This window comes from Aotus nancymaae, unplaced genomic scaffold (assembly GCF_030222135.1).
Source record: "Aotus nancymaae isolate 86718 unplaced genomic scaffold, 86718_ANA_hifiasm-v0.15.2.pri h1tg000040l, whole genome shotgun sequence".
NCBI classification, from domain to species: Eukaryota; Metazoa; Chordata; class Mammalia; order Primates; family Aotidae; genus Aotus; species Aotus nancymaae.
Genome location: NW_026988454.1, coordinates 116,672,924 through 116,697,294, shown reverse-complemented (window position 1 = coordinate 116,697,294; position 24,371 = coordinate 116,672,924). Strand labels below are relative to the sequence as shown.

Sequence of the window (24,371 nt, the reverse complement as noted above, 5' to 3'; positions counted from 1 at the left end):
CCCACAGACTTCTGTCTCTGCAAAGTGGGGCTCTTTATGGAGATCTTTCATTTATTTCAAAAATATTTATCTGGCTGGGTGCAGTGGCTCACACCTGTAATTCCAGCACTTTGGGAGGCTGAGGTGGGCGGATCACCTGAGGTCAGGAGTTCAAGACCAGCCTGGCCAACATGGTGAAACGCTGTCTCTACTAAAAATACAAAAACTAGCTGGATGTGGTGGTGCATGTCTATAATCCCAGGTACTCAGGAGGCTGGGGCAGGAGAATCACTTGAACCTGGGAGGTGGAGGTTGCAGTAAGCTGAGATTGCACCACTGCATTCCAGCCTGGGTGACAGAGTGAGACTCCATCTTAAAAAATGTATATATATATTAAACACTTACCATGTGCTGGACACTGTTTCGGGAGCAGGGTAATAAGTGGTAAACAAGACAGATGAGATGAAGGCCCTTCTCTTGTATAGTTTCCAAACTAATATAATTTGGACTCCTGGAGTGAATCCCTCAACTTTGGACTGGTATATTTAAAGTAGCCATAGACCATTAATATTAATATATGTACATTGAAATGAAGATCGCTTGAGTACAGTGGGATGCTGTGGAAAGTGGGGCCTGTAATTTAAGGAAAGCTTTATTGGTTTTTGAACTGAATAACAGTGCTAAATGGAAGGAATGGAATTGAGAAACAGCCTAAGAGAAAAGAGTGACAAAAATATTGACAAGTTTTTTGTTTGTTTGATTGTTTTACTGGCTGGAGGAAAGGACATAGTGGAGGAGTATTGCAGTAGGGTTCATGGATGGGGGAAATTCAGCCCTAACATATAGGTACAGTGTCTATTATCATACTATATGAAATCTAGTTTAATATGCCAATTGTATTGGGAAAATGGAATTAAATGTTTGTGCTTGACTTATGGAAATCTTGACAAAGGAGGCAATAGCACTAGATGTAGGAAAATATAAGTGGGATGTTTACCAGTCAGGCAAGCACACAGGGGTGTTATTGTCAGACAGTTGTGGGCTACTTTAGCTGGGGTCATTGTTGAGTTACTATGAGGGCATCTGGAAGCTGAATGAGGAAGACATGGAAATAATCTGAACATAGAGTCCTGGAAGTTAGTTGAGAGAAAGGATTTTTACCGAGGGCAGGATCTTTGCAGTGGATTAGGAGGAATATATTTTATATATGACAGTGAAGAATCTGCACCAGATCCCTTTACCAGGCTCTGTGTTAATCAGAGGCACACATTTGCAAGTTTGCAGACCCAGGTTAAAGTGTGATCTCTAGTCTTGGAGCAGAGAAAATGTTTGTTAGTTCCAAAGATGGATTAATCTAGATCTTTTATTGATTGAGTTAATTTGCTTCAGATTACCTGTTGAAGATGAAGCAGTCAAGTATGTCATTCCAGGAGGGCAGATGGGACAAGACATCATAGATGTCAGGCTAAGGGTATAGATTTTTTTCTTAATATTTCTCATCAATTATTTTTACCTTCAGTTTCTTGATGACTTCCGATATCCCACTGGGTCCCACTACAGAGTGGGTATTCAGTAAATATGTATAGTGTCATTAAAAGCTGAAGTGCTAGCCCAAAGTAAGGAGATAAAGACCACACCATATCTAGGCTCTATGTAGTCAGGAACTCCAGGGTTTCACTTAAAAATCTTCTCCCATGGAGTTGACCAGACTTGCTAGTTTTTACCCTGTGATGGGATAAGACCACACCTCAGGGCTCTCCCTGAGAGGAAGGCTGCAGATAGGTGATGCCTTGATCTGTATGATACAATCTGCAGATGGGGCATCCGCCTTCCTTCTGTGGCATAATTCCTATGGACAACTTAACATAGGGATTTAATAAAAACGTACACATTTTATGTGAAGAATCCAACAACAAATGAAGGAAGTTTTTGCCTGCCTTTGAAATAAGTGGACCCTGAAACACTGGTCTGTTTGAAGTGGCATCACAACTCATACACAGATGTCTCATTCCTGTCGGCCATTACTGGACTGGAGTAGAACACTGAGTCCTGATAAGACACATCATTTACAATGAGAATATATTCTGTTTGTAAGCCTTTCTGATGTGCCATTATTGCTGCTGTGTTTCCTGTTTTATGTAGGTGGTAGCCCTCGGAGAGGTACCAGATGGGACTGTGGTTACTGTCATGGCGGGTAATGATGAAAATTATTCTGCTGAGCTCCGGAATGCCTCTGCTGTTATGAAAAACCAAGTAGCAAGGTTCAACGATCTGAGATTTGTGGGCCGGAGTGGACGAGGTAGGTCTCTGACTTTTGATACTGATAATGGAATAAGCACATTAGGCCCCTTTGATGAAATGTAGACTAGTCTGTATACAAATCAGCACCTTCTTTTTCTGAATAGAATTACTGAAGATTTGATTTAAATACATCCAGATGAAGTTGAGTGTTTTTCTGAGTACTCAGGCCTTTTTCATTTATTTTATGATATTGAAAATTCAAACAATATTTTCAGAAAAACTAGTTCCTAATTTCACTGGGTGTGAGTATATAAGGTAGAGAAAAGAACAGTTGGAGGATCAACTTCTGAATTATGAGGAGTCAAATAACTGAGTAAATTGAGTGGCAAAGGGGAAAGAAAAATGGATATGTTGGATTAATTTCCTGATAATATCAATTTTCATTTAAGTTGCAGCAAGGACAGCTAGCATAATGCTCTTTACTTATCACAGGTTACCTCTATATGATTTAATTTACCCTCATACTAAGAATTTATTAAAAATCATGTTTTTTTTAACATAAGGCTTTTCATTTGAATAAGTGAAAAGACTTTTGTTAGAATGACTATGTAAAGTTTTCTAGACAGATGAATGATTAGTGCTCTAATATTAATAATTCCATACTATGTAAGGATTTCCACCATCTGAATCCATATTAAAAAATTAGAGATCTTTAAAAGGATTGTACATAGAAAATTATCCCTATTAGAGTTTTTGTAACTGTTTGATAAATTAGATTAATTTTTTTTAGAAAAGTCTGTAAGGAGGCCAATATTTTGGCTTTTATTTACTTATTCTACAGAGAGACTTTTACTAGTTACTCACCTATTAGAAGCATTATGCTTATTTATTTACTTACCGAATCTATTATTTCCATTTTAAGTATTTTGATAAGAAGAGAGAAAATAGACCACTTTAGGACTGAGATGAAATAAAGTCTTATGGAATCACTGCAACCCAGGTTTGAATAGGAAATGAGAAGCACCGCTTTTTAAACCAAGTCTAATAATTGCTCTTTAGTTTGGATCAGATGTCAAATTATTACCATTGTAAAAACTTGATAAGGGAAATTCAAGCAAGGCTGTTTCCGATGAGTAGTTTTAGTTTACTTTCTAGGAACAGGGCCAAGAAGTTGTACTTTTTAACTAAAAAAAAAAAAGATTCATGCTAATGAGATACTGTCACTGACAGGTTGTTTGAAATAAAATAAGGCTAACAGCCTCTGGTAGAATCAAAACTAAGGGGGTTATCTCTGCATCAGGTTTAGTTCACCTTCATTAAAAGAGGAAAAAAGGCACATCCTATATCACTAGTGACTGATTAGGTTTGGAGTATGTGTTTGTGTGTTCATTCTTCCTTTTTCTCATTTACTTATGCAGGTCCACTATGCAATTAAAGTTTCTCTTTTATTCTAGTAAGAATCAAGAAAAATGTGAACATGATGATTTACCTGTATGCTCTGAATTGCATCTTTCTTCTTATGTAATAATACTTTCTTTTTAACGAGAGTAATGAATTTTAGTTTTTAAAGGATTGGATGCCATACTTAATTTTATATTACAGATTCAAGCTAGTGTTTTCATTTATCTTGCTTTTGTATTATATAGATGCTGCATAACATTTTTCTGATCAATTTGAGTAGAAGCTATGGCAAAGTGATAGTGTACTTTGTAAACCCTCAACATATTTATTTAAGAAACTTCAAAGAGAAACAAAGGGTGTGCACTGTTTTACTATATTGGCTTTCTGAGTTTTGGCTGGTTTCCCAAATAGCAATTTTTATATTTAAAAAAAAAAAAAGACAGACTTAACTGCTTGCAGACTTTTCACGCATGGAAGATGAAGAAAGCTTCTTTTGATGAAGTGTAATTATGTCCAAACAGAGCTGACCCCCTCCCCCTATATTTCTTATGATCTTAACTGAAGAAAGTAGGATTTTTCCTTTGAAGCAGCCGGGACTTGGTGGAGGATCTGAAATGCTGCAGTCTGCTGCCAGAGGCAGGATGGAGAAATTGGTCCAGACTTGTCTTCAAAACTTAGATGGGGGGTAGGGGGAGTGGGTGGAGAGAGAAAGAAAAATTGATTTATCACTAATAATAGATTTTTATATCACTGTATTAACATTGTATGAAAGGAAACAATAATATCAAGCTGAGATGAAGAGGAGAAAAGGACAGAAAACACTGATAACAGATCACACTCTGAAAAAAAAAATGGGTCAGTTTTTCAGTGGCAGGAAACCCTTTAACCTGCCTTTGTACCCTTTGTACCTGACCTGCTTTATAACAGACTCTTTCCAGCTTCCTCTTTGATTTTGATACTTCTACATTTCTCTTATTAAGTCTGGATCAACATGCTACTACCGTTGTATTTTCTTTCCCGGCCTTAAATATTTCTATTTTCAGTAGTGTTATAAAAAAACACCAAGTTCCTCAAATATTACATTTTTTTTCTTTCCACTGATAGAAACATAAACTCTCAGAAACTGAAAAACAGTCTTAGATTATAAAGGAGTCATGTCACTGCTGACTTTGGCTTTATGGGTCATCTTAGACCACAACTTTTGAAAGTGCTGGAGTAAAAGTAGAGCATCAATGGAACTTGCATTAAGTTAGAAGTGGCTTATGTTTTTTATTGTCTTTTCCTTTTTTTTTCTCCTTAATATTTTAAAGAGAAGTGTTTAAAATGATTTTGGTCCTTAAATTTTGTTTTGGTATACTTTCTTTTTTCATCATCCATGATGAAGCCATGGATGACGCAATTAGTTATCTACTGACTGCTAGCTCCCCCAATAAGAGCCCGCATTTTAAAATAAGAGACTACTTTTTTTTTTAAAATCACTTATGGAAAGTGAAAAAAGTGGATTTTTGAAAAAAAACTAATTTAAGGAAATCATGAATGCCCACATAAACATTTGACTTAGGAAGTGCATTATTATTATGGGATAAAGAACCAATTACTTAATTGGTTGGTAATTTCTGAAAGTTTCTTCAACATTGCATACATATTTCTTCTGAAGGGGCAATAAGAAATAAAAGGAGCCTCATTCACTTTTGCTGTAGTTGTTAAGTACATCTTGATCCTCAGGGTTTGATTTGGGGAGATCATAGTTACACTTAAATACTTGTTTCCTCCCCTAAACCCATCTCTTTTTTAAAAAAAGGTTTTATAGAGAACTGATTCCACTCTGGGCATTTAAATGCTTTATACTTGAAGGGTGAATTTTATATTTGGCTTTTGTTCCTACATGTGGTATCTTCCTGAGTTTAGGGGAAACATAGATGACTTTTAATATCTTAAGTAAGTTGTAAAGGTCTAAAGTAGAACTATTCCCAAAACTGATTTAAATAAATTTAGGGACAACAATCTCCTTTTCTCTCTCTCTCTTTTTTTTTTTTTTTTTTGAGACAGAATCTCACTCTGCGCCCAGGCTGGAGTGCAGTAGCACAATCTTGGCTCACTGCAACCTTCACCTCCTAGGTTCAAGTGATTTTTCATGCCTCAGCTTCCCGAGTAGCTAGGACCATAGGCGTGCGCCACCACACCAAGCTAAGTTTTGTATTTTTAGTAGAGACCGGGTTTCACCATGTTGGCCAGGTTGGTGTCAAACTCCTGACCTCAGGTGATCCACCCACCTCCACCTCCCATAGTCCTGGGATTACAGACAGGAGCCACCGCGCCCGGCCGACAATCTTTGTAGCAGGTTATTTAGAGACATTAAGGATACTTGAGATCTCTATACATCCTTGATTTATTAAGATGAGTGCCATAGATGAAAACTGACTCCGAAACACAGCCATGGGAGCCACTGTTAGAAAGGCAATCCTGGGTTCATAGACCACTAATCTGACCCAAAATGGCACTTTAAAATGTTTTAGTGTAAATTAACTTTCGATCTAGCGATTCAGCTGTTTCATTTTCTGCAATCTTTCCATTGTTTTCAGGTTCTAACTTGGACCCCGTGGCTTCCTATTCAAGTTTCTGGTCTCTTTTTCTGTAGACTTTTTAGTTTTCTGTAACTAGTTTATTCTTGTTACAGAATAAACCGGCTGGTTTATTCTTCTGGTTAGTCTTAATGTTTATAATAAAGCCTCTCTTTGCTAACCAATTATAAATTATTTAAATTTATGTAATATCCAATATAGTCGATAAAATATGATATTTCAATGACCCTTTAGATGCTTTCATCATCCTGAGATATTGCATTATTCCATTTATACTTACTGTTTCTTGGGCACATAGACCTGATTGGGACAGATCTAGAAGTAAATTACTTATTAATTTTTTCAAGTGGCAAGTGATCAAGCCACTTAAGGAAGTGGCCAAGTGACAGATTATTTAACAAAAAAAGAGCATTAATTTTAGGGTCTGAAAAATGAGGTTCAGATCCTCATTTTTCCCATTTATTAGTTGTGTGAACTTGGGCAAATCACTAAGTCTCTTGGGGCTTCAGCCTTCTTATTTGTGAAATGGGGGTGAGAAATCTAAGTGGGGAGGATTAAATGAGATAATGTATATGAAGTGGCACTTAATACGATTCTAATTGTTATTCACCTTTCCCTATTCAAACTGTGCCCACCCCATTCCTGTTTTTTCTTTCCTGTTTTATTCCCCTTGGCCATGAAAAAGAATAGCCAAGGAGACTTAAAACTATTTATACTCAGTAACAAATGATGTGTGTCTTAAACAGATTTTAGGAACTTACATGGTCTAGGTTGAAAAGAAAACCCATTCACTAGACTTGACAGCCAAAGACCTGTTCTACATTAAGCCTTATATATAACCTGTTCCATATTAAGCTTTGAAAAGACTGCATTAAACTTTGCCTTGGTACATATTGTCAAAGATTTGTGTTTTGGTTTAATACTCTCAGTGTTCAGTAAAGGGCAAAAGAATCTCTGACCAAAAAAACAAAGCAAAACAAAATGAGCTTTTTAAAGGTCTGTTACAGGAGCAGACTAAATGAGTACTCTGGCCTGAGATTGCTGAATGTTTTATTGAGTCACTGTTTTACGCCCACCTCTTCCTGTCTTGTAACAGTTTGCAGTTTTGACTATCTGACATGATTAACCGTTGCAAATCTAACTGATTACAACTGTTAGTGAGTCTGTGCAACAGAGAATGGTATCTTCTTCTGGAGAAAGAAGACAACCAAATCTGCTACCCAACTTTTCCCTGTCTTTTTTTCCCTTCTTACTCATTGCTTTTAGCTCATTAATTTGAAGCATCCGATGTAATATTTCAATGAAGCACACCTTCTGCTAAAAGCAAAATTTGTGTTTATATTGAGAGATGTCATGTTCATTTAGCAAAACGTAAGTCACTGTCAGGGAGTTATTTCAAGATTTAACAGCAGGGATGTATGTTAGAGGAGGGGTAGGCGGGGAGGAGAAAATCTTTGTTCCAGTAATGATGAAATCATCATACCACAGGCACATTAAGGCCAGGACAGGAGACACTGGCTCCTGTTAAAATGATTCCCATAAGAACTTGCCTCTTTTATCTTCTTATTGTAGTGCAGCTAAGCAAATGAAATGCTAAAGCCATTTGAAGTAAATAACATAATCAACAATGATTTACTATTGTTCTCTCATGAGGTCATGACCTAGCCCTAAATAAAGACTTCTAAAATTGTCTGTGCTTGGATGTGTTCCTGATGTTGGAGAAAAGTGAAAGAAAAAGAACCTTCCTCAAGTGGACCAGGTTTTTTGTTTTCATTACAACCGTTGCTACTGAGGAGCTTTTTTGGAATTCAAGTCTTCCTATGTAGTACTGCAATGAGGGCAATGATCTTGACACTAAGCAAGTTTGGAAATGTCCTCAAGTGGCCATCGGAGGGTTTCCAGTTTAGAAGGAGTACTGACTCTTGTCTTTGTGTCATTGCCTCCCTAGAGATGCTTATGCAGTTTGGAAATCTATGCTGCTGTGTAATCATCAGTACTGTCTTTTAATGTTCACTATATATTTTCCCCTTTTCTATCTGCAGGCAAGAGTTTCACCTTGACCATAACCGTCTTCACAAATCCTCCCCAAGTAGCTACCTATCACAGAGCAATTAAAGTTACAGTGGATGGACCTCGGGAACCCAGAAGTAAGTACTCCCCTCTTTATTGAAAATGGTAATAGTGTTTCCAGAGACCCTGTGAGGCATTTATTCCAAATGAGTTAGTGTTACTTTCATGTCCATAGTGTCTTTGCAGAGTTTGCTATCTGCATATATATATATATATATATTTTTTTTTTTAGTGAGGGACAGTTAGTCAAACTTCAGAGTTAGTAGAAAATAAAATTACGGTTTTAGCCTTTGCCACACAATTGCTAAGGCCTCCGTAGTTTTGGGAAATGAGTGAATTATTCAGTCGGTGTTAACTATTTGCTAAGAAATTCTGCTCATCTAGTGAACATAATAGGGCAGAATAGACCCAAGAGAGCTGAGGAAGAAAACAGTAAACTTAAAAATCTTGAGCTTAGTCAAAAAGCATTTGCATGTGTTTCCCATGGCCTAAGAATGTGTTTTAGCTTTTTAACTCGCCCACTCAATTCCCTTTATGAAGAGCACACTGCTTAATTACAAAGAATTTATTTGCAAATGATAACTTGCTTGATTGTTACAACACTGTTGTTTGGTCATGCTCTAGTAATTGTTATAGGTAGTTTTCTTTTAACAGATAGAGTCAAACCACCTTTAAATCCATCTTGGTTTATTTGTCTGTCTGGACATCCAGAAGGTTTCCCCAGCAATCAGTTTCAGGTAGAGCACATAATCTCTTTGGGCCAATATGTATGTTCCTTCTAAATCTAAACTGAACGAGGTTTACTTCCCTCACCCCCATCAAAATACTAATTTGAACAAACTCAGCATAGCGGTATTTAAGTATATTTAGAGGTTAAAGATTATTTAATATATAAACCACGAACAATTCTGTGCCAATGGAAACATCATATAGAACTCTGCCTTTGCTGAGTGAATGCACTGGAATCCTAAACACTGCATTTAGGGAGTTTAATTTGGTTTGTGGTGGAGGTATAGCTGGCAGGAGTACTTGTTCTATAACGACCAACCTGCCCAGACCATGAGAGTGGCAAGTCTTTTCTTCCCCTAAAATGAGAGAAAAGGTCTCACAAAGTTTTGCCTCTACCCAAGTAGCATACCTTCCACCAGTGGGAACATATGGTGGCTCCTGTCCTTTTAGCTGCTGTCTCTTTTCACAAAGGCTGACTGCTTGCCTGAACTAGGGAGGTTTCCTGCCTCAAAAGCAAGTCTTTGAGGTTTTTGTTTTCTTCTCCTTTCATGTGTATGGCATTCGTCCAGATTCATAATGTTGAGTCAGTGCTGGCCCTGTCTGTTCGGTTTGGGAATGTCCTGTTAGGTGATTGCTGTACACACGTGTGTAAGCCCCAAGTCTCTAGTCCTAAGGGCTAGTGGTTATGCAGTGCAGGTGAATAGAACAGAGCGAAGCGGCTTTGCCTGGTTTGGGGCTTTGCCTGCCTTTTCTGGATGGCTATAAGTTGCGGATGACACCTTATGATGGAAGCTACCCTCTAACTTTTGGTCAGACTAGCCCCTGAATTCCTGAAAAGGCAGGACGTCCATTTTAGTAATGCACAAAGCAGGATACTTGGTTTTTGACATGTAGCACCACTAATGCTTATCTTTTAAAGATGTTTCCTGCTGATCTCAGCTGTTTTTCTCAGTTCTTGGAAAAACTGTGTGTGTGTGTGTGAGAGAGAGAGAGAGAGTGTGTGTGTTTGTGTTTGTGTATATACATACACACAAGAGTTGATGCTCAAAAGTTGATGGTTGGAAGAGGAAACAGGGAAGTATAGGTGCTGCCCTGTTCTGAACAATATGACAAAAAGTGAGATGGCAGGGGTAGCTTTGGGAAAGTCACTTCTGTTTCAAGTGTGGATAGCAGTATCTCATTGCAGAGAGGTTTTTGGCCAAATTAATTAGTCAATAGACTCACTGCCTTGTAAAGGCAGAGAAGTGCTCTGAAAGCAATGAGAGTTAGGAGTAGAGGGGCCAGGTGGTATATGTGGGACCTGAGTTCAGGCTTTGGGTGGTGCCCAGGGTGGGCGGTGGAAGCAGATACAGATCTGGAAGTGGTGGACCACCTGCCCTAGATAAGCCTGAGTAACATTTCTTATGAACTGAAAATATCTGTGAAAATATCTGTGAAAATGTTGGGTCATTTTCCCCACATCATGAGGTGACTTCACAAAGTCAGTGTCTGGAGAGGAGAGGTCTGCTTGCAGCGACAGCTGAATCCTACAACCTGGACTTTGCTGGATTATTTTTTTCCTCCCTGCTCTTGACCATCCTGGGCATTGAATATTTGTAGCATAGCACTCTTCCGAATATTGTTCTTTAATTTCGACACTCCCAGGTGTTGGAAATGCACAAGATTTCCAATTTTCTTAAACAGTGAGTATAATAGGAGTTTCATTCGTTGGTGCATCTAATGTTAAATGGGAGCTCCTCTAGAACACAAATCGGCAAACATTTTCTGTAGTTTGCCAGACAGCAAATCCTTTAGAGTCTGGGGGCCGTATGGTGGTCTCTGTTACCAGCACTCAACTCTGCCATTGTAGCTCAAAAGCAGCAAGCAAATACATAAATTCATAGTCATGGCTACACAGGTTGAGTATCCCTTATCCAAAATGCTTGGGACCAGAAATGTTTTGGATTTCATTTTTTAAAAAAAATTTTGGAATATTTGCATATATAATGAGATATCTTGGGGATGAGAGCCAATCTAAACATTCATGTATGTTTCATATACACCTTGTGCACATAGCTTGAAGATAACTTTGTACAATATTTAAGTAATTTTGTGCATGAAACAAAGTTTGTGTTATGTACTTATGTGTGGAATTTTCCACTTGTGGCATCATGTTGGTACTCAAAAACGTTCAGATTTTGGAGCATTTCAGATTTTCAGATTAGGGATACTCAACCTGTATACCACTAACATTTTACTTATAAAAACAAGTGGTGGGCCAAATTGTAGTTTATCAAGCCTTGCTTATTCAAAGTGGCTTATTTTATTGATCCTTAACAGAGAAGGGCTTTAGTAAAAGCCCTTTCCTCTGGGGATGCGGGTAGGGGAACAATTTATACAATTGTTTAGCTTCCTCTACCCCTAAATTATAATTCCTTAATTAGTGGTTATTAGTCATAAAAGTAGTATACTTCTGTTTATTACTTACAGTGGTTTGAAGGAGTTGAGGATTTTGTACTATTGGTTCTTGTTGATGGAATTTTACTCCTTCCTCTAAAGATCTGAATATATATTGAAAAGGCTGCTTCTGGTAGCTCAGCTGTTTGAACAAGGACAAGTTCTGGGTTAACTGGTTGGGTCGTTATGTCAGACTCCTTGGATCGAAATCCCAGCTCCACTCTTTATTAACTGTATGGAGGTAGGCAAGTTACCTAACTTCTCTTTGCCTTGGGTTTCTCATGTTTTTAAGTAAGAATGATAATAATACCTTCCTCATCAGTCCTGCAAGAACGTTAAATGTTTTATTGTATGTAAAATGGGTAGCACAGTGACTGTCACGTAGTAAGTGTTCATTAAGTGTCAGCTATTATTACATCAATTTCTTCAGTGTCAGAGGTTTGCCGTAGAGTTTTGCTTATGGTAGGCTTCTAGAAAACAGACACCAGCTATACATTGTCTCCTCTGGTATATTACTTTATTCCCCCTGCAGATGGCTTTGCTAATTTTACTCATTAGTAAATGACACTAATAAGTATTGTAAATTGTGCCTGAGCAGATATTCATGCTGCCCAGGGAAAGCTGTGCAGAATTAATGATAAATTTAATTTGTTTGCGACAAAGTCCAAGAGCAGATGCTATGGCACTAGTACCCGACTCTGAGGCCTTGCCTATCAACACATCTGCCAAGACTTGCTTTTCACTCAAAAATCCGAAAGGTTTCATCCTCCTGTGTTTTCTGTCTCTGGCAGCTGAACCAGTGCTGTCACATCACAAACAACTTCTTTTCTTAATATACACATCTGGCGTTGGCAGTTGGACTGACTTCATAAGAGCACATGATCATCACTCATTACAAGATTAAAAAGTACCCTATGGCATCATTGATGTTTTTTAACTTTGATCTTTTGCAGTTGTGATTCATCTCGGTTATAAAACTTCCCTTTAAAGGAACATAGCCGATGACTTATTAGAACCTTCATCTTAAGTAGCATAAACATGAAAACGGTGCACATCTTTACAAAATGCCATTTATTTTCTTTGCCAGCTTATCATTTTAAGACATGACATCATACTTAAGATCCCAAATTTGTAAGTCTTGTGTTTAGGCAAGGCATTTTGACCTTCTGTTGGCAAGCTAGCACTGAAGAACAACTTTCAGCCGGAGAAGTGGTGTAGCAGGAGCAGCAATAGTAATGCATTTAGATACCTAACTCTTTTAAACATCAGTTTATATTAGGATCCCTTGTTCCCATGTGTGCACTTGGTTCCAACTCCAGTCTGATTTAAATAACTACAGGAATGTGAAACTTGGTTGGCAACATCATATTCTATGGAAGTGGTTCAGAGTTAGGGAAGGGGACTGATGGAAAAAGGTATTATTTGTTGTGCAGAGGATGGAAAAAACAAAATCACCTTACACAGAATACTTCAGATTCTCTTGCCGTATTTTCAGTTGTCTATTGCTAAACAAACTATCTTCAAATACAGTGGCTTAAAATAATATCCAGTTTATTATTTCCCATGATTTTGTGTGTTGATTGGGGTTTATTTGGATGGTTTTTCTATTGGTCAGGCTTGGGGTCTATCAGGTAGCTGCAGTCAGATAGTCGCTGGTGCTGAAACATCCTGGATGCTTCATTTATGTGTCTGATGCTTTGGTGGGATGGCTGGATGGTTGGGCTCAGCTGGAATGATGGGACACCAGGCCCCACTGCATCTCTTTCCATGTTATCCTGGATCCTCTCCCTCTCCACATGGCCTCTCCATGTGGTCTTTCCAGCTGAGTCTAACTTCTTACATGGCGGCAGCTCAGGGCTCCCTAAGGTGCAAAAGTGAGAGCTCTCAGGCCTTGTTTTTTTCTTTTAGATGAGGTCTTGCTCTGTCATCTAGGCTGAAGTACAGTGCCATGCACATAGCTCACTGCAACCTCAGACTACTGGGCTCAAGTGATCCTCCCACCTCAGCCTCCTGAGTAGCTAGAACTATAGGCATGTGCCACTATACCTGGCTAATTTTTACATTTTTTGTAGAGGTGGGGTCTCACTATGTTTCTCAGGCTGGTCTTGAACTCCTAGCTTCAAGTGATCCTCCTGCTTTGGCCTCCCGAGTAGCGAGTAACTGGAATTATAGTTGTGAGTCACTGCACCCAGGGGTGTTGGGCCTTTTTAAGGATTAGGCTCACAACTGGCTTGAATTGCTTCCTCTGCATTCTATTGGTAAAGCAAGACACAGGTGCAGCCTGGATTTAAGGGAATAAACCACCAACGCTGTGAATGTTGGGGGTTGTGGTTCATTGGAACACCAATGTCATCAACTTACATAAGTGCTTAGATGGCAGTTGTCACAACAGGAGAAATAATTTTTTCAAGGTGCTATCTTCTGTAAGGACTCTTGGCTTTTTCAATCTAGGGGACATTCAAAGAAAGTGACTCTAAGTTTACTAGTCTAATGGTAGCGTCATTCTGAATTGAACAAATTTGGTAACTATCAGATGAATTAGTGGTGGGTATTCCCTTGTGGTGCTTGGTATTGGCAGATCAGTACTCAAATGAGAAGAACATTAAGTGTTTGAACAAAAAGAAGTATGAGTCTTACCTGGCAACATGACAAGTCTATATCAGAAATATCTTATGAATCCTCAGATGGTTAAGATTAGAATTTTATCTATTTATTAAAAAAATTTTTTTTCGAAATGGAATGGTACTATCTCAATCTTGGCTCACTGCAACCTCCATCTCCCAGGTTCAAGCTATTCTCCTGCCTCAGCTTCTCAAATAGCTGGAATTACAGGTGTGCACCAGCGCATCCAGCTAATTTTTGTATTTTTAGTAGAGATGGGATTTTGCCGTATTGGCCAGCTGGTCTTGAACTCCTGACTTCAGGTTATCTGCCTGCCTTACCCTCCCAAAGTGCTTGGATTACAGGTGTGAGCAACCATGCCCAGCCAAAATTAGAGGATTTATACTTTATGTTATCTAACTTTGAAATTCTTGCTTGCTGCCAACCCTGCAAACCTACTGCCTGATACATGTGAGTGGGTTTCTAAAAATTTTTGTGTATTGGGTCTCAGGTAAGTAAACTATATTTACTGTCAAGGAGAGACCAAAGCTGTGAACTGTGTACTTCCTGCCAGGGCACTAGCAGTCACCACTGATCAGCCAGCCACCTGTCTTAACCCGGTGGGAGAAAGAAGCTCTGTCTTTTTTCCTCCAGTGATCTTGCTCCTTTTTTGCGGGCTCAGAATACATTGCTGCAACATTTCTCTACTTGGATTTGTGTGTGACCTTCAGTAAGGTTCTGGTGCTTACTTAGGTGAATGAGAAGTTATCTGGAAGTATAGGACACTGTTGGTATTTCTAGGCTTGCCTCGAAATTCTGCTTCACTCAGCTTGTTCGGCTTAGGTCCTGTAGCTAAACTATTTTCTTTTCCTGTTTGCTCATTCTCACCTGTGCCCAATTCATCAAAAATATGTAATTGTTCAGAGAAGTTTCATTTCTCCATATTTTTGAGGCATGTCCCATTGCAGAAATTTTACCTTAAACTTGAGTTAACAGACTTAACAAAACAGGTGGTGCAGGCAAGACATCATCTCATTTTTCTCATGCTGTTCCACCTAGTTCTGAGACTGCTTTCCAGCCTGGAGGTGGAGAGAGTGGAGGGGCTGATGTTTTCTCTTCCTCATTCCAGCTTATGTCAGTGGCATCTTTCTCTCTCTCTCTCTCTTTTTTTTTTTTTTTTTTTTTGAGATGGAGTCTCAGTTTGTTGCCAGGCTAGAGTGCAGTGGCATGATATCAGCTCACTGCAACCTCCGCCTTCTGGGTTCAAGCGATTCTTCAGCCTTAGTCTCACAAGTAGCTGAGAGTACAGGTGTGTACCACCACGCCAGGCTAACTTTTGTATTTTTAGTAGAGACGTGGTTTCACCATGTTGGCCAGGATGGTCTTGATATTTTGACCTTGTGATCCACCGCCTCAGCCTCCCAAAGTGCTGGGATTATAGGATTGAACCACTGCACCCAGCCAGCTCTCTTTTATTCTCTATTACTTTTCATCCTAGTTGGGTGAAGGGATAGGCTTTTTAAATTTTTTAATTTTTTTAAAGACAGGGTTTCACCATGTTGGTCAGGCTGGTCTTGAACTCCCGACCTCAGGTGATCTGCCTGCCTTGGCCTCCAAAGTGCTTAGATTATAGGAGCGAGCTACCATGCCCGGCCAGGATAGGCTTTTTATGCCAAAGACCGGCCCGTGTTCTTTGCTTATTTACCAAAGGAGGATGCTTTTTTTTTTTTTTTTTTTTTGAGATGGAGTCTTGCTTTGTCGTTCAGGCTGGAGTGCAGTCGTGGGATCTCGGCTCACTGGAACCTCTGCCTCCCGGGTTCAAGTGATTCTCTGGCCTCAGGCTCCTGAGTAGCTGGGATTACAGGCATGTGCTGTCACACCTGGCTAATTTTTTGTATTTTTAGTAGAGACAGGATTTCGCCATGTTGGCCAGGCTGGACTCAAACCCTTGACCTCGTGATTCGCCTGCCTCGGCCTCCCAAAGTGCTGGAATTACAGGCGTGAGCCACTGTGCCCTGACCAGGAGGATGCTTATTTAGATATTGGTCACATGTGAAAGAAGATGGGAGGACATGTAAAATCTGTTGGATAGAGGGACAGCAGGTGAATTTTTTAAGGTTATTTGATTCTTCTGGACACAGTTTTTGCATTCACACTCCTGCTGTCTGCGAAGACGATTTGAAAAACCTTGATAGGCTTTGCGCCATGCTTCAGATGCCACAGGCCTGGGTTTTAGTCCCTAGTGCAAAGCATTAGTAGAGAAGCCCTTAACTTCCTGACTTTCAGACTTTCCCCTGGGTTCTTCACTGTCTCTAAAGTGCCCAAGGAATAGAATTTATGGGTAAATGCCATGTTTTGATATTTACAAGTTGGCAAATATAAGCAGCAATTTGATTGTCATAGATATTAATCACTTGGCTACTAGGATATAAAACATTGTTGAAAATCTTTAACTTAAGAGATTAATAACAGTAAAAAAAAAACTCCACTGTTCTCTGTTTTCCCTTCTTCAAGAAGGATGGGGGGGTGGGGGGATGGGTCAGAAGCGCTGGTGGAGGTTATGTCTGGTGGTTGGTGGAATGTGCTCTTGAGAAGACCAGTTTTAAATATCTTTCAGTCCTTTTTTTTTCTTTTTTTTGTTGACTGGCTGTCAGGAGCTGGGAATATAGCCAAGAAGGAAATGACACATCGAGAGGCATTTTGTGTTGTGCAACATTCTGTGGAACTGATGCAAGGATATATGGCCTGTTTACACATTCCTTTGCTCGCAGACTGCATGGCAGTAATTTAATTCAGCAGCACATGGCATGCTGCAGCAAGGAGCTACGGCCTTAACATCCTTTCACGGCAAATTATCACAGCCGTTAAAACATGCTCGTGTCCCTCCTTTGCACTCTTCCCTGGCTTCCCAGCTCTGAATGTGCGTTCTCATTGTATTGGACTTGTGTTAACAAGGCGCTGCAGCTTTCACAGCAAGAGCACATTTTCCACATGCGTATGTTCCAGTGGATATATTTACTTCTAACTAAATATAGCATGGCAAGTTTTCAAGTGATATGTGTCCTAAAAACAGATACATGCTTGATCCAAATGTGTCAGTAGTTTGTATCTTGGTGTAAGTCAGAAATCATTCATTCTGAAAAGTGTTAGGGACTTGAGAGAAAGAGGTTTTCTTCCTTCCCCTCATTTTTTTTCCATCTTATTTATTTTTTATAAAAACGACTTTTCCTTCTCAAGAAAGGTAATTTCTGATAGATCACTGAAATACTCCGTTCACCTCTCTTTTGTTTGTGCCATGGCAATTTCTTCAAGGAAGACTAGATCAGTGAATAGGCTATTTTTAAAAATAGCAAAGAAAAAAAGATATGTCGTATTGCTTTTCCTATTATACTTGCCCCTACCTAGCATTTTTATAGGATACATTTATGATGTCAACTGAAGTACATCTTTGGGCACATAAAATCTTAAACGTTTTTATTTAGGGAGGTATAAAAAAATGACTCTTGTTTTTCAAGTAACTTTTGGAAATTAAGAAAAGGCATAAAAACCATTTAGGTCTAAAATATTAATTCAAGATCATACGTAACAGTTAAAATGAAAGACTGTGTTTGTAAGTAGCAAAGGAAGGGCTCCAGTTTTCAGAATTTCTCTGCTACTGTGCACTGGTGGTGAAAATCTGTTTTTTAGAAGACCAAAACCCTTCACTGAAATTTAGGATTAAGGCTTAAACCCAAGCACCCCTAGAAAAGGTAACTCAGACTTAAATTCTTATTAAAATAAAAACAAGCGATATAGACTCCTCCTTTGGGAAGTGGGTTTTGGAGGATAAGGGGAGAGTAGTTAGTGAAGTCTTGGGTACTAGAACATAAACAGTGAGTGGCAGAGTGCAGCAGGCAGGACCTTCGCTGGCCTTAGGACAGTGGTTGCCAACTTCAGGCGTCACAATTTTGCTGCAGGTCAGCTGTAGCAATGAGGATTCCTGATGCTTTTCAGTTCTAATATACTATTAAGAGTGCAAGATTTTGTTATTTAAAGGTAAGAGTTTTGGAATTCTGTATTTCCATATTTCTCTCTTTTGCAAATGTTTTCCTTTCAGAGTATTCCTTTTCTGTTGTTCTAGATACATGCTAGCTTTCCTACTCTACTGGTTTGCAGATGATCATTTAATGTGTTTCTTTTATTTTAGTATTATCTTTACCATCTTAATATGTATATTTGTCTTATTAAAATTAATTGTGATGTCCGTCCATACAAGAACTTTAGCATTCTTTAAACTTCAGTCTCACCCCTCTCTTCTAGTGTCGTTATCTGATATTTTAGTATATCCTTGTTTTACATTTCCTGGATTAGTCATTATCAGTGTTTAAAAATGTTTATACTTGTATTTTATTATGTTTATTGATTCATTTGCTCATCATTCCTTCTTTCACTTTAGCTCTTCCTTCTAAGTTCAGTTTGCTTTTCCTTGATGTAGACCCTTCAGTAATTCCTTCAATGAGAAACTGTTAGTGCGAAACTCTCAAAGAGTTATTATTCCTGAAAATGTTAGCAGTTGTGTGTGTTAGCTGCTGCCAACATGCAGTGATGTGAGTGGCATTCTGCTGAAAGTCTTTCTGCTCTGAGTGCCTGAGATCCACACTTCCTGTCATTCCTTTGTATTGAGACTTTATCATCATTTGTATTGAGGTCATTATCATCAGGTTAGCGGAGTAGTATTTAAGGAAATGGAACACAGGACAGATAATATTCATGAAAGATGGTGGAAGGAAAATGTTTCTAAGCTCCTGTCACTTTGGAGAGCTCTGGAGAGGTCTAGGGTCAGTGGGTGGGGAGTAGGTGGGAGGCAATGTTCCTGCAGAGGAGAAAGCAAAGAAAGAGGGAGGAAATTAAATCCCCTATTTTTGCCTTGGGCAGGCGCTGAGTTGCTTTGAAACTTTCTATCCAAATTTATGTTAAAGAACTCCATCATTACACTTGCTCCCCAGAGATCATGTGGCCGTTGCTCCCTGAACAACCAGAGCAGGAATCTTTAGATGTTGGTGTCCACATGTTTCTGTCATTTTGGTGAGAGTATGGGACTCAGAACCAGAAGAGCTGTCTTTTGTATGCTAAATGAATCAATGAATTAAAAAGAGGGAAGAAAATAATGTGTGGACTAGAGGGGCATGGTTTAAGAGAGCCAGGAGACCACGATCTGGGGAGAACTAGTTCTGGGCAAGCTGGATGGGGTGACTCCAGTGTTGGCTGGTGTGTATCTTCCTGGGCTTGGGCAGGAGGTGGCTGGTGGGGAAGACGTCAGACGACACTGAAGCAAGCTGGTGCTTTCTGCCTTTCTGTGAACTCTCAGACTGCACATGCACCCTCCACAACGTGTGTTCTCATCTTCTCATTTACTTCCTTGGAGTTAAATTTTATGAGATACAATCTGGGTAAAAATGCTAGCATGTATTTTGGTTGGGGGGATACTCAGGATGATTAATCTGGGCTTTATGCCTCCTTAGATTTGGTCCAGGAAATTACTAGTAGGCGAAGATGGGCCCTTGGAGGAGATGATGAAGGTACCAAATGCGGGTTGTTCTACAGGAAGTCAGGAGAAATATAGATGTGTAAAAAGAAGGGTGAGTGTGAAGTCTGGGTTACTAATTCTAGAGCTTTGGTTTCTGTTTCACCTCCTCACCGTTTACTCCATCCTACAAAAACAAGTGACAATGCGTTTTCTACCATGAGGGCTGCTTCAGAGTAGCTTGACAGGGAATTAATCTGTAAGTGTAGTTTATGTTTAAGATGTGGATTCCCTTATGGCTAAGGGAATTGGAGGAGTTGGGAATTCTTTTGAGACCTCATTGCCATCTTAGTGATCTTAAGCAAATCGCTGAACTTTTCTCTAGTTCCATTTCTTCATCCTTCAAATGGAAATAGACATGAAGACAACTTCACAAAGTAGCTGGGAGTAACTCCTAAGGAATGATCATAAAGTACTTGGCACACATGAAGGGCTGCTTAAATACCAAATAGTAATTATGTAGCGCCTTTCTGTCAAGGAGTTCCAAATGCTTAGACATTACCTCAGTGATTCTCTGTACATCCCTCTGAGGGATGCATTATGCATTTTACACATAGGTAAACTGAGGCATGGACACCTGAGAACTCATTTTTTCTATGTTACTCTGCAAGTCAGTAGATGATATATAGAGACGGGCAAGGATTCCAGATCTTTTCCTGTTTATCCTGTTGCTGTCTGTCTTTAAGTCTCTGTAAGTGTCAGGCTCGGGGCATTCTCGGTTGGTGTTATGAAGTAATGTTACATAAGAAACATGCTTAGTGCGGTAGTCTCATCGCTGAAGAGTAGAGAAGTCTGAGGTATAAGGCCTGGCACAGAGTAGGCATGTAGTTTGTGGATATAGGTATGTCTATTGAATGAGTATTGGATTCATTTTAGTTTAACAGCTGAAAACACTGAATTTTGTGAGATGAAAATAATACATTGTATAACTTAACCTCAATAGAATCTTACTTTGAATACCAGTGAAATGTAGTACTTGAAAAAAAGTTAACTTAAAAAAAATTGCACAAGAGAAAATACAACTACGTGGCAGAAAAGCTAGAAAAAACTAATCAAAAGAAGAAGATAGAGATCACCCATAACTGCATCTCCCAAGATTACTACTACTAATATCTCGATGCTGGTACTGTTGTGAAAGATAACAGGAGTGGGGAAAATAGCATCAGGAAAATGATGGAATGCTTCAGAATGCCATGACCACATTGAAGCTCAAAGGAGAGCAGATAAATGGAAATGAGGATAATTGCTCTAAGGAAATGAAGCATGACAATAGAACTGACGATTGTTTCCAGTTAATGGCTGCCTCTGTGATGGGAAGGGCTTGTGTTGCCTGAATGATACGGGACTAGATGGATTTGAGAAAGATCGATTCCTCACCTCACCCTGTCCCACCACTGAAAACGCCGTCCCCCTGTATAATAGCTGACAGAGCCTTTTTTGTGACAATTAGAGATGTGTTTTTAAATGTAAATATTTCTGGCATGGGAACATTTATTCATTCAAAAAATTACTTTCAAGTGCTTACTGTTAGCCAGGTGCCAGGAAGGCACGATCCTCCCTTGGAGGAGCCTACATTCTGTAGAGAAAAAAGACAAGAAACAAATAAACAAACATTTATCTATATTCACATCTAATTGCAAATTGTGATAAGTGTTGTGAAGGGAACTGATGTCATAGTAAAGAATAATGGAGTGTCAGGGAACAGAATGGAACCTATTGCAGAGTGGTCCAAGGAAGGCCTGTCTGAGGAGATGACATTGGAGCACAGACCTAAAGGGTGAGAAGCAGCCAGTTTGAGGAAGAGTTGGGGGAAGAGATGTTAAGACAAAAGGTACATTGTGTGCAAAGCCTGGAACACGATCAGTATCCGAATCTAAAACTTAACTTTGCTAGATGAGAGGGCATTAGCAATGACTACATCGTTGGGCAGAGATTGCAGAAAGAGTAGACTGGACTCACACACCCAGAAGTTGCTGTTTATAATTGTACTCAAGGCTGGTGTGGTGTAATGAGAGGAGCACAGGACTCTTCACGTTCATCCCGCCGGGCCCCAAACCACCCTCATACCATTCTCACCAGGTGCCTGAGATTCTTCTTCAAGTTAAGGCTTCGAGGACAGGATGTTCATAGATGGTATCTGCAAAGGATAACACATTCTAAGCCATTTTTGATGAACAACCTGGTTTACGTAGGTAAATCAGATCAGATTAGCTAGATACTTATAGCAGAGGACCACAAGACCCAAATTGGTAGGGAAAGCAGGTTGAGAAAGACCTTGAAGAGCGCTGATGAGAAAAATCGAGTGGGAGTAGGTGGAGGAAGAATGGCTTGTCTGTAGCTGGGGCTCCCTAAGAATTCTGGGTCCCAAAGAAAATGTTTTCTTAGAGGAAGAGCCATAGGAGTAGGCTTGTACTCAAAATAACCCAAACAAAGCAGTAGGTTACCTATATGAGTAGATTCTCTTAGGACTGTGTGTCACACAGTAAAGCCTTGGCTTTTGTGGACAGTGAGAAGCAATCCCAAAGGTGAGCTGGGTTTCAAAACTTAAGAGTAACATGGAAAACTTCATAATGTTTAGCGAAGAGCATTGATGATGATTAAAGGCTTGTAAAATTGAACCTATAAGGATAAGTTGAAAGACTTGGGATCATTTAGCTTCAAGAAGAGGAGACTGAAAAATGACTTAATAACAGACTTCAAAATTATGAGAGTTATTAAGCTGTGTATGGTGACCAGCTGTTTTGTTTCTGGCAAAGTCAGAGAAAGAAGAATAGGTTTTAACTGAGTTAGGTTAGATTTAAAGAACTTTTTGACTATAAGAATTGTTAAACAGTACAGGTTGCTGAAGGATGAGGGCTTGAATGGAGGGCTTTTCAAATCCCTTCCATTTTAGCGATTCTCTGTGTGTTTATGAAGTGCAACAAAGTGCCACCTTTCTGCTTTCAAAATCAAAGTCATGATTTCTGTTTTCCATTAAAATTCTGAAGCTCAGACTCACAGAGGTTTGTGGACATAAATGATGAGGGTAATTTGTCTTGATTCAGTGGCCATTAGAATCTTTAATTGAGAAAAATACGACCAAAAAGAAGAACAGATCTGCCGTATGATCAAAAAATTGCTATTGATAATCAGAATAGGTGCATTATTAATTTTGGACTGAGAAGTAGAATGTTTTCTTGTTAGAAAAACCCAGGTTCATTTGATTTGTATATTCCAGATACAAAAGGTAGGGGGCTTTATGAAACTGATTCATTTTTGTCTGTTCCTTCCCTACTGGGAGAAACTAAAAACATTTCCAGGTGACACCAAAGTTCGTATAACCTGGAGCTTGAGCAATGCAATCCAAAAATCACCCTCAAGGAATTTATCGTCACAGAGAAGGCAAGAGAGGGGATATAGGTAGGATTTATTTCTGAAAACAGAAACCTTCATGCATTTAAAGGCTGGCAGAGAAGTGAAGAAGTTGAGCAGAGCAAGTCTGAGAAAGGCTGGTTGGACACATCATTCCTTTCAGCTTTGAAGCTGAAGCTGCAGGAAAGACTTTGTTTCCAGGGTTAACCTTTCTTGGAGAAGCCAAGCATCAGAATTTGTATTTCTAAGTTTTTTCTTTAATCCATTCTTTTGCTTATTAAATACCTGTCTGAGAAACTTTTGTAATAATAAATTAGCTCACCTGCACATGGTTTGCTTTAAGCATTCACTGATAGCTCACTGATGAAACAATGAGAAACACAATGTGTGCACGCGCACACACACACATGCACACACACAGTGTTTTAGATGAGCTCTCGTTTTGAACTAAGTGCATGCAATTTTCTCTAAAGGAAAAGAAATAATCAAGAGACCAAAGAAACAGACTTTGAAACAGGTGGCACAATGAGGAAGAAGGCTGAGTGGGTGTAGTGTTAGGTTAGGGGAAAGGAAAATACTCAGAAAACCTATTTTTCTTTCCTCCCAAAATAACTTGGGCTCCGTGGCTCATTAAGAACATTTAGACCCTTAGCCACTATACTTTACCTTTCCAAAACACCGTCACTGGTGGAGAACCACCCACAGCTCAAGGTGGGTCAGAAGTCACAACTCGCTTTCTTCCACTGCCCTCCTTTCTTCTTTGTCCATGACACCTTCTTAGTGGTCTTGGCATTTTCGGTCTTTATTTAGTCCTTATTATGACTTCTACATTTGGATCTCCCCCATCCCTCACCCCCAGCTTTAATAAAATATCCATATTGTTTATTTCTACATTAATTTATTTTGTAATTAATTAATTAATTTAATTCTAAATCTTTAGAAGAAGTTTGTAAAAGCTACAGCTGCCTCTTCCATGGGAAAAGTCAACTTAAAGGGGATTAGTGACCCTCCTTCTTTGCTGTGAGGCCAGAGGATTGATAGTGGGAAGGAAAACCAGCTGGAGAGAGGTTTGGTTTCCTCCTGTTGTTAATCTTTATCAAAAAAGAACCCTCTTCTCGAATACTTTGCTATAGGAAAGGTCTCTTCACTACGTATGTGGGGACAGTGGAGGGCCAGGTGCGTATTTTCTGCAATCACTAAGGCTGGCTCTGTTTTCCTGAAGAATAAGCTGTGAAACTTAGGATATATTGGGTTATCTGAAGCAACGAAACACCCATTGGTATACCCACAAAAAGTGTCTGATTATCTGTTCTCCCCTGAGGACTTTACTTAAGATTTATAAACCAGTATCCCTTTCCTTAAGAGGTATTGTGATAGAGACAGAGTGAGAGCTTTCAGTGGTCAGGGCTTTGTAGAAG

At 39.2% G+C, this 24,371-nt stretch overlaps 1 protein-coding gene across 4 annotated transcripts in view; it reads left to right on the top strand.

Annotated features, from left to right (window-relative positions):
- Window positions 1-24,371, top strand: part of RUNX2 (RUNX family transcription factor 2) — a 221,506-nt gene that overhangs the window by 101,157 nt on the left and 95,978 nt on the right. For all 4 annotated transcript variants that reach the window (XM_012448780.3, XM_012448782.3, XM_012448779.3 and 1 more), the window contains 2 exons: window positions 2,122-2,278; window positions 8,246-8,350. In XM_012448780.3, coding sequence (XP_012304203.1) covers window positions 2,122-2,278; window positions 8,246-8,350 — 262 coding nt within the window. The remainder of the gene's footprint in view (window positions 1-2,121; window positions 2,279-8,245; window positions 8,351-24,371) is intronic.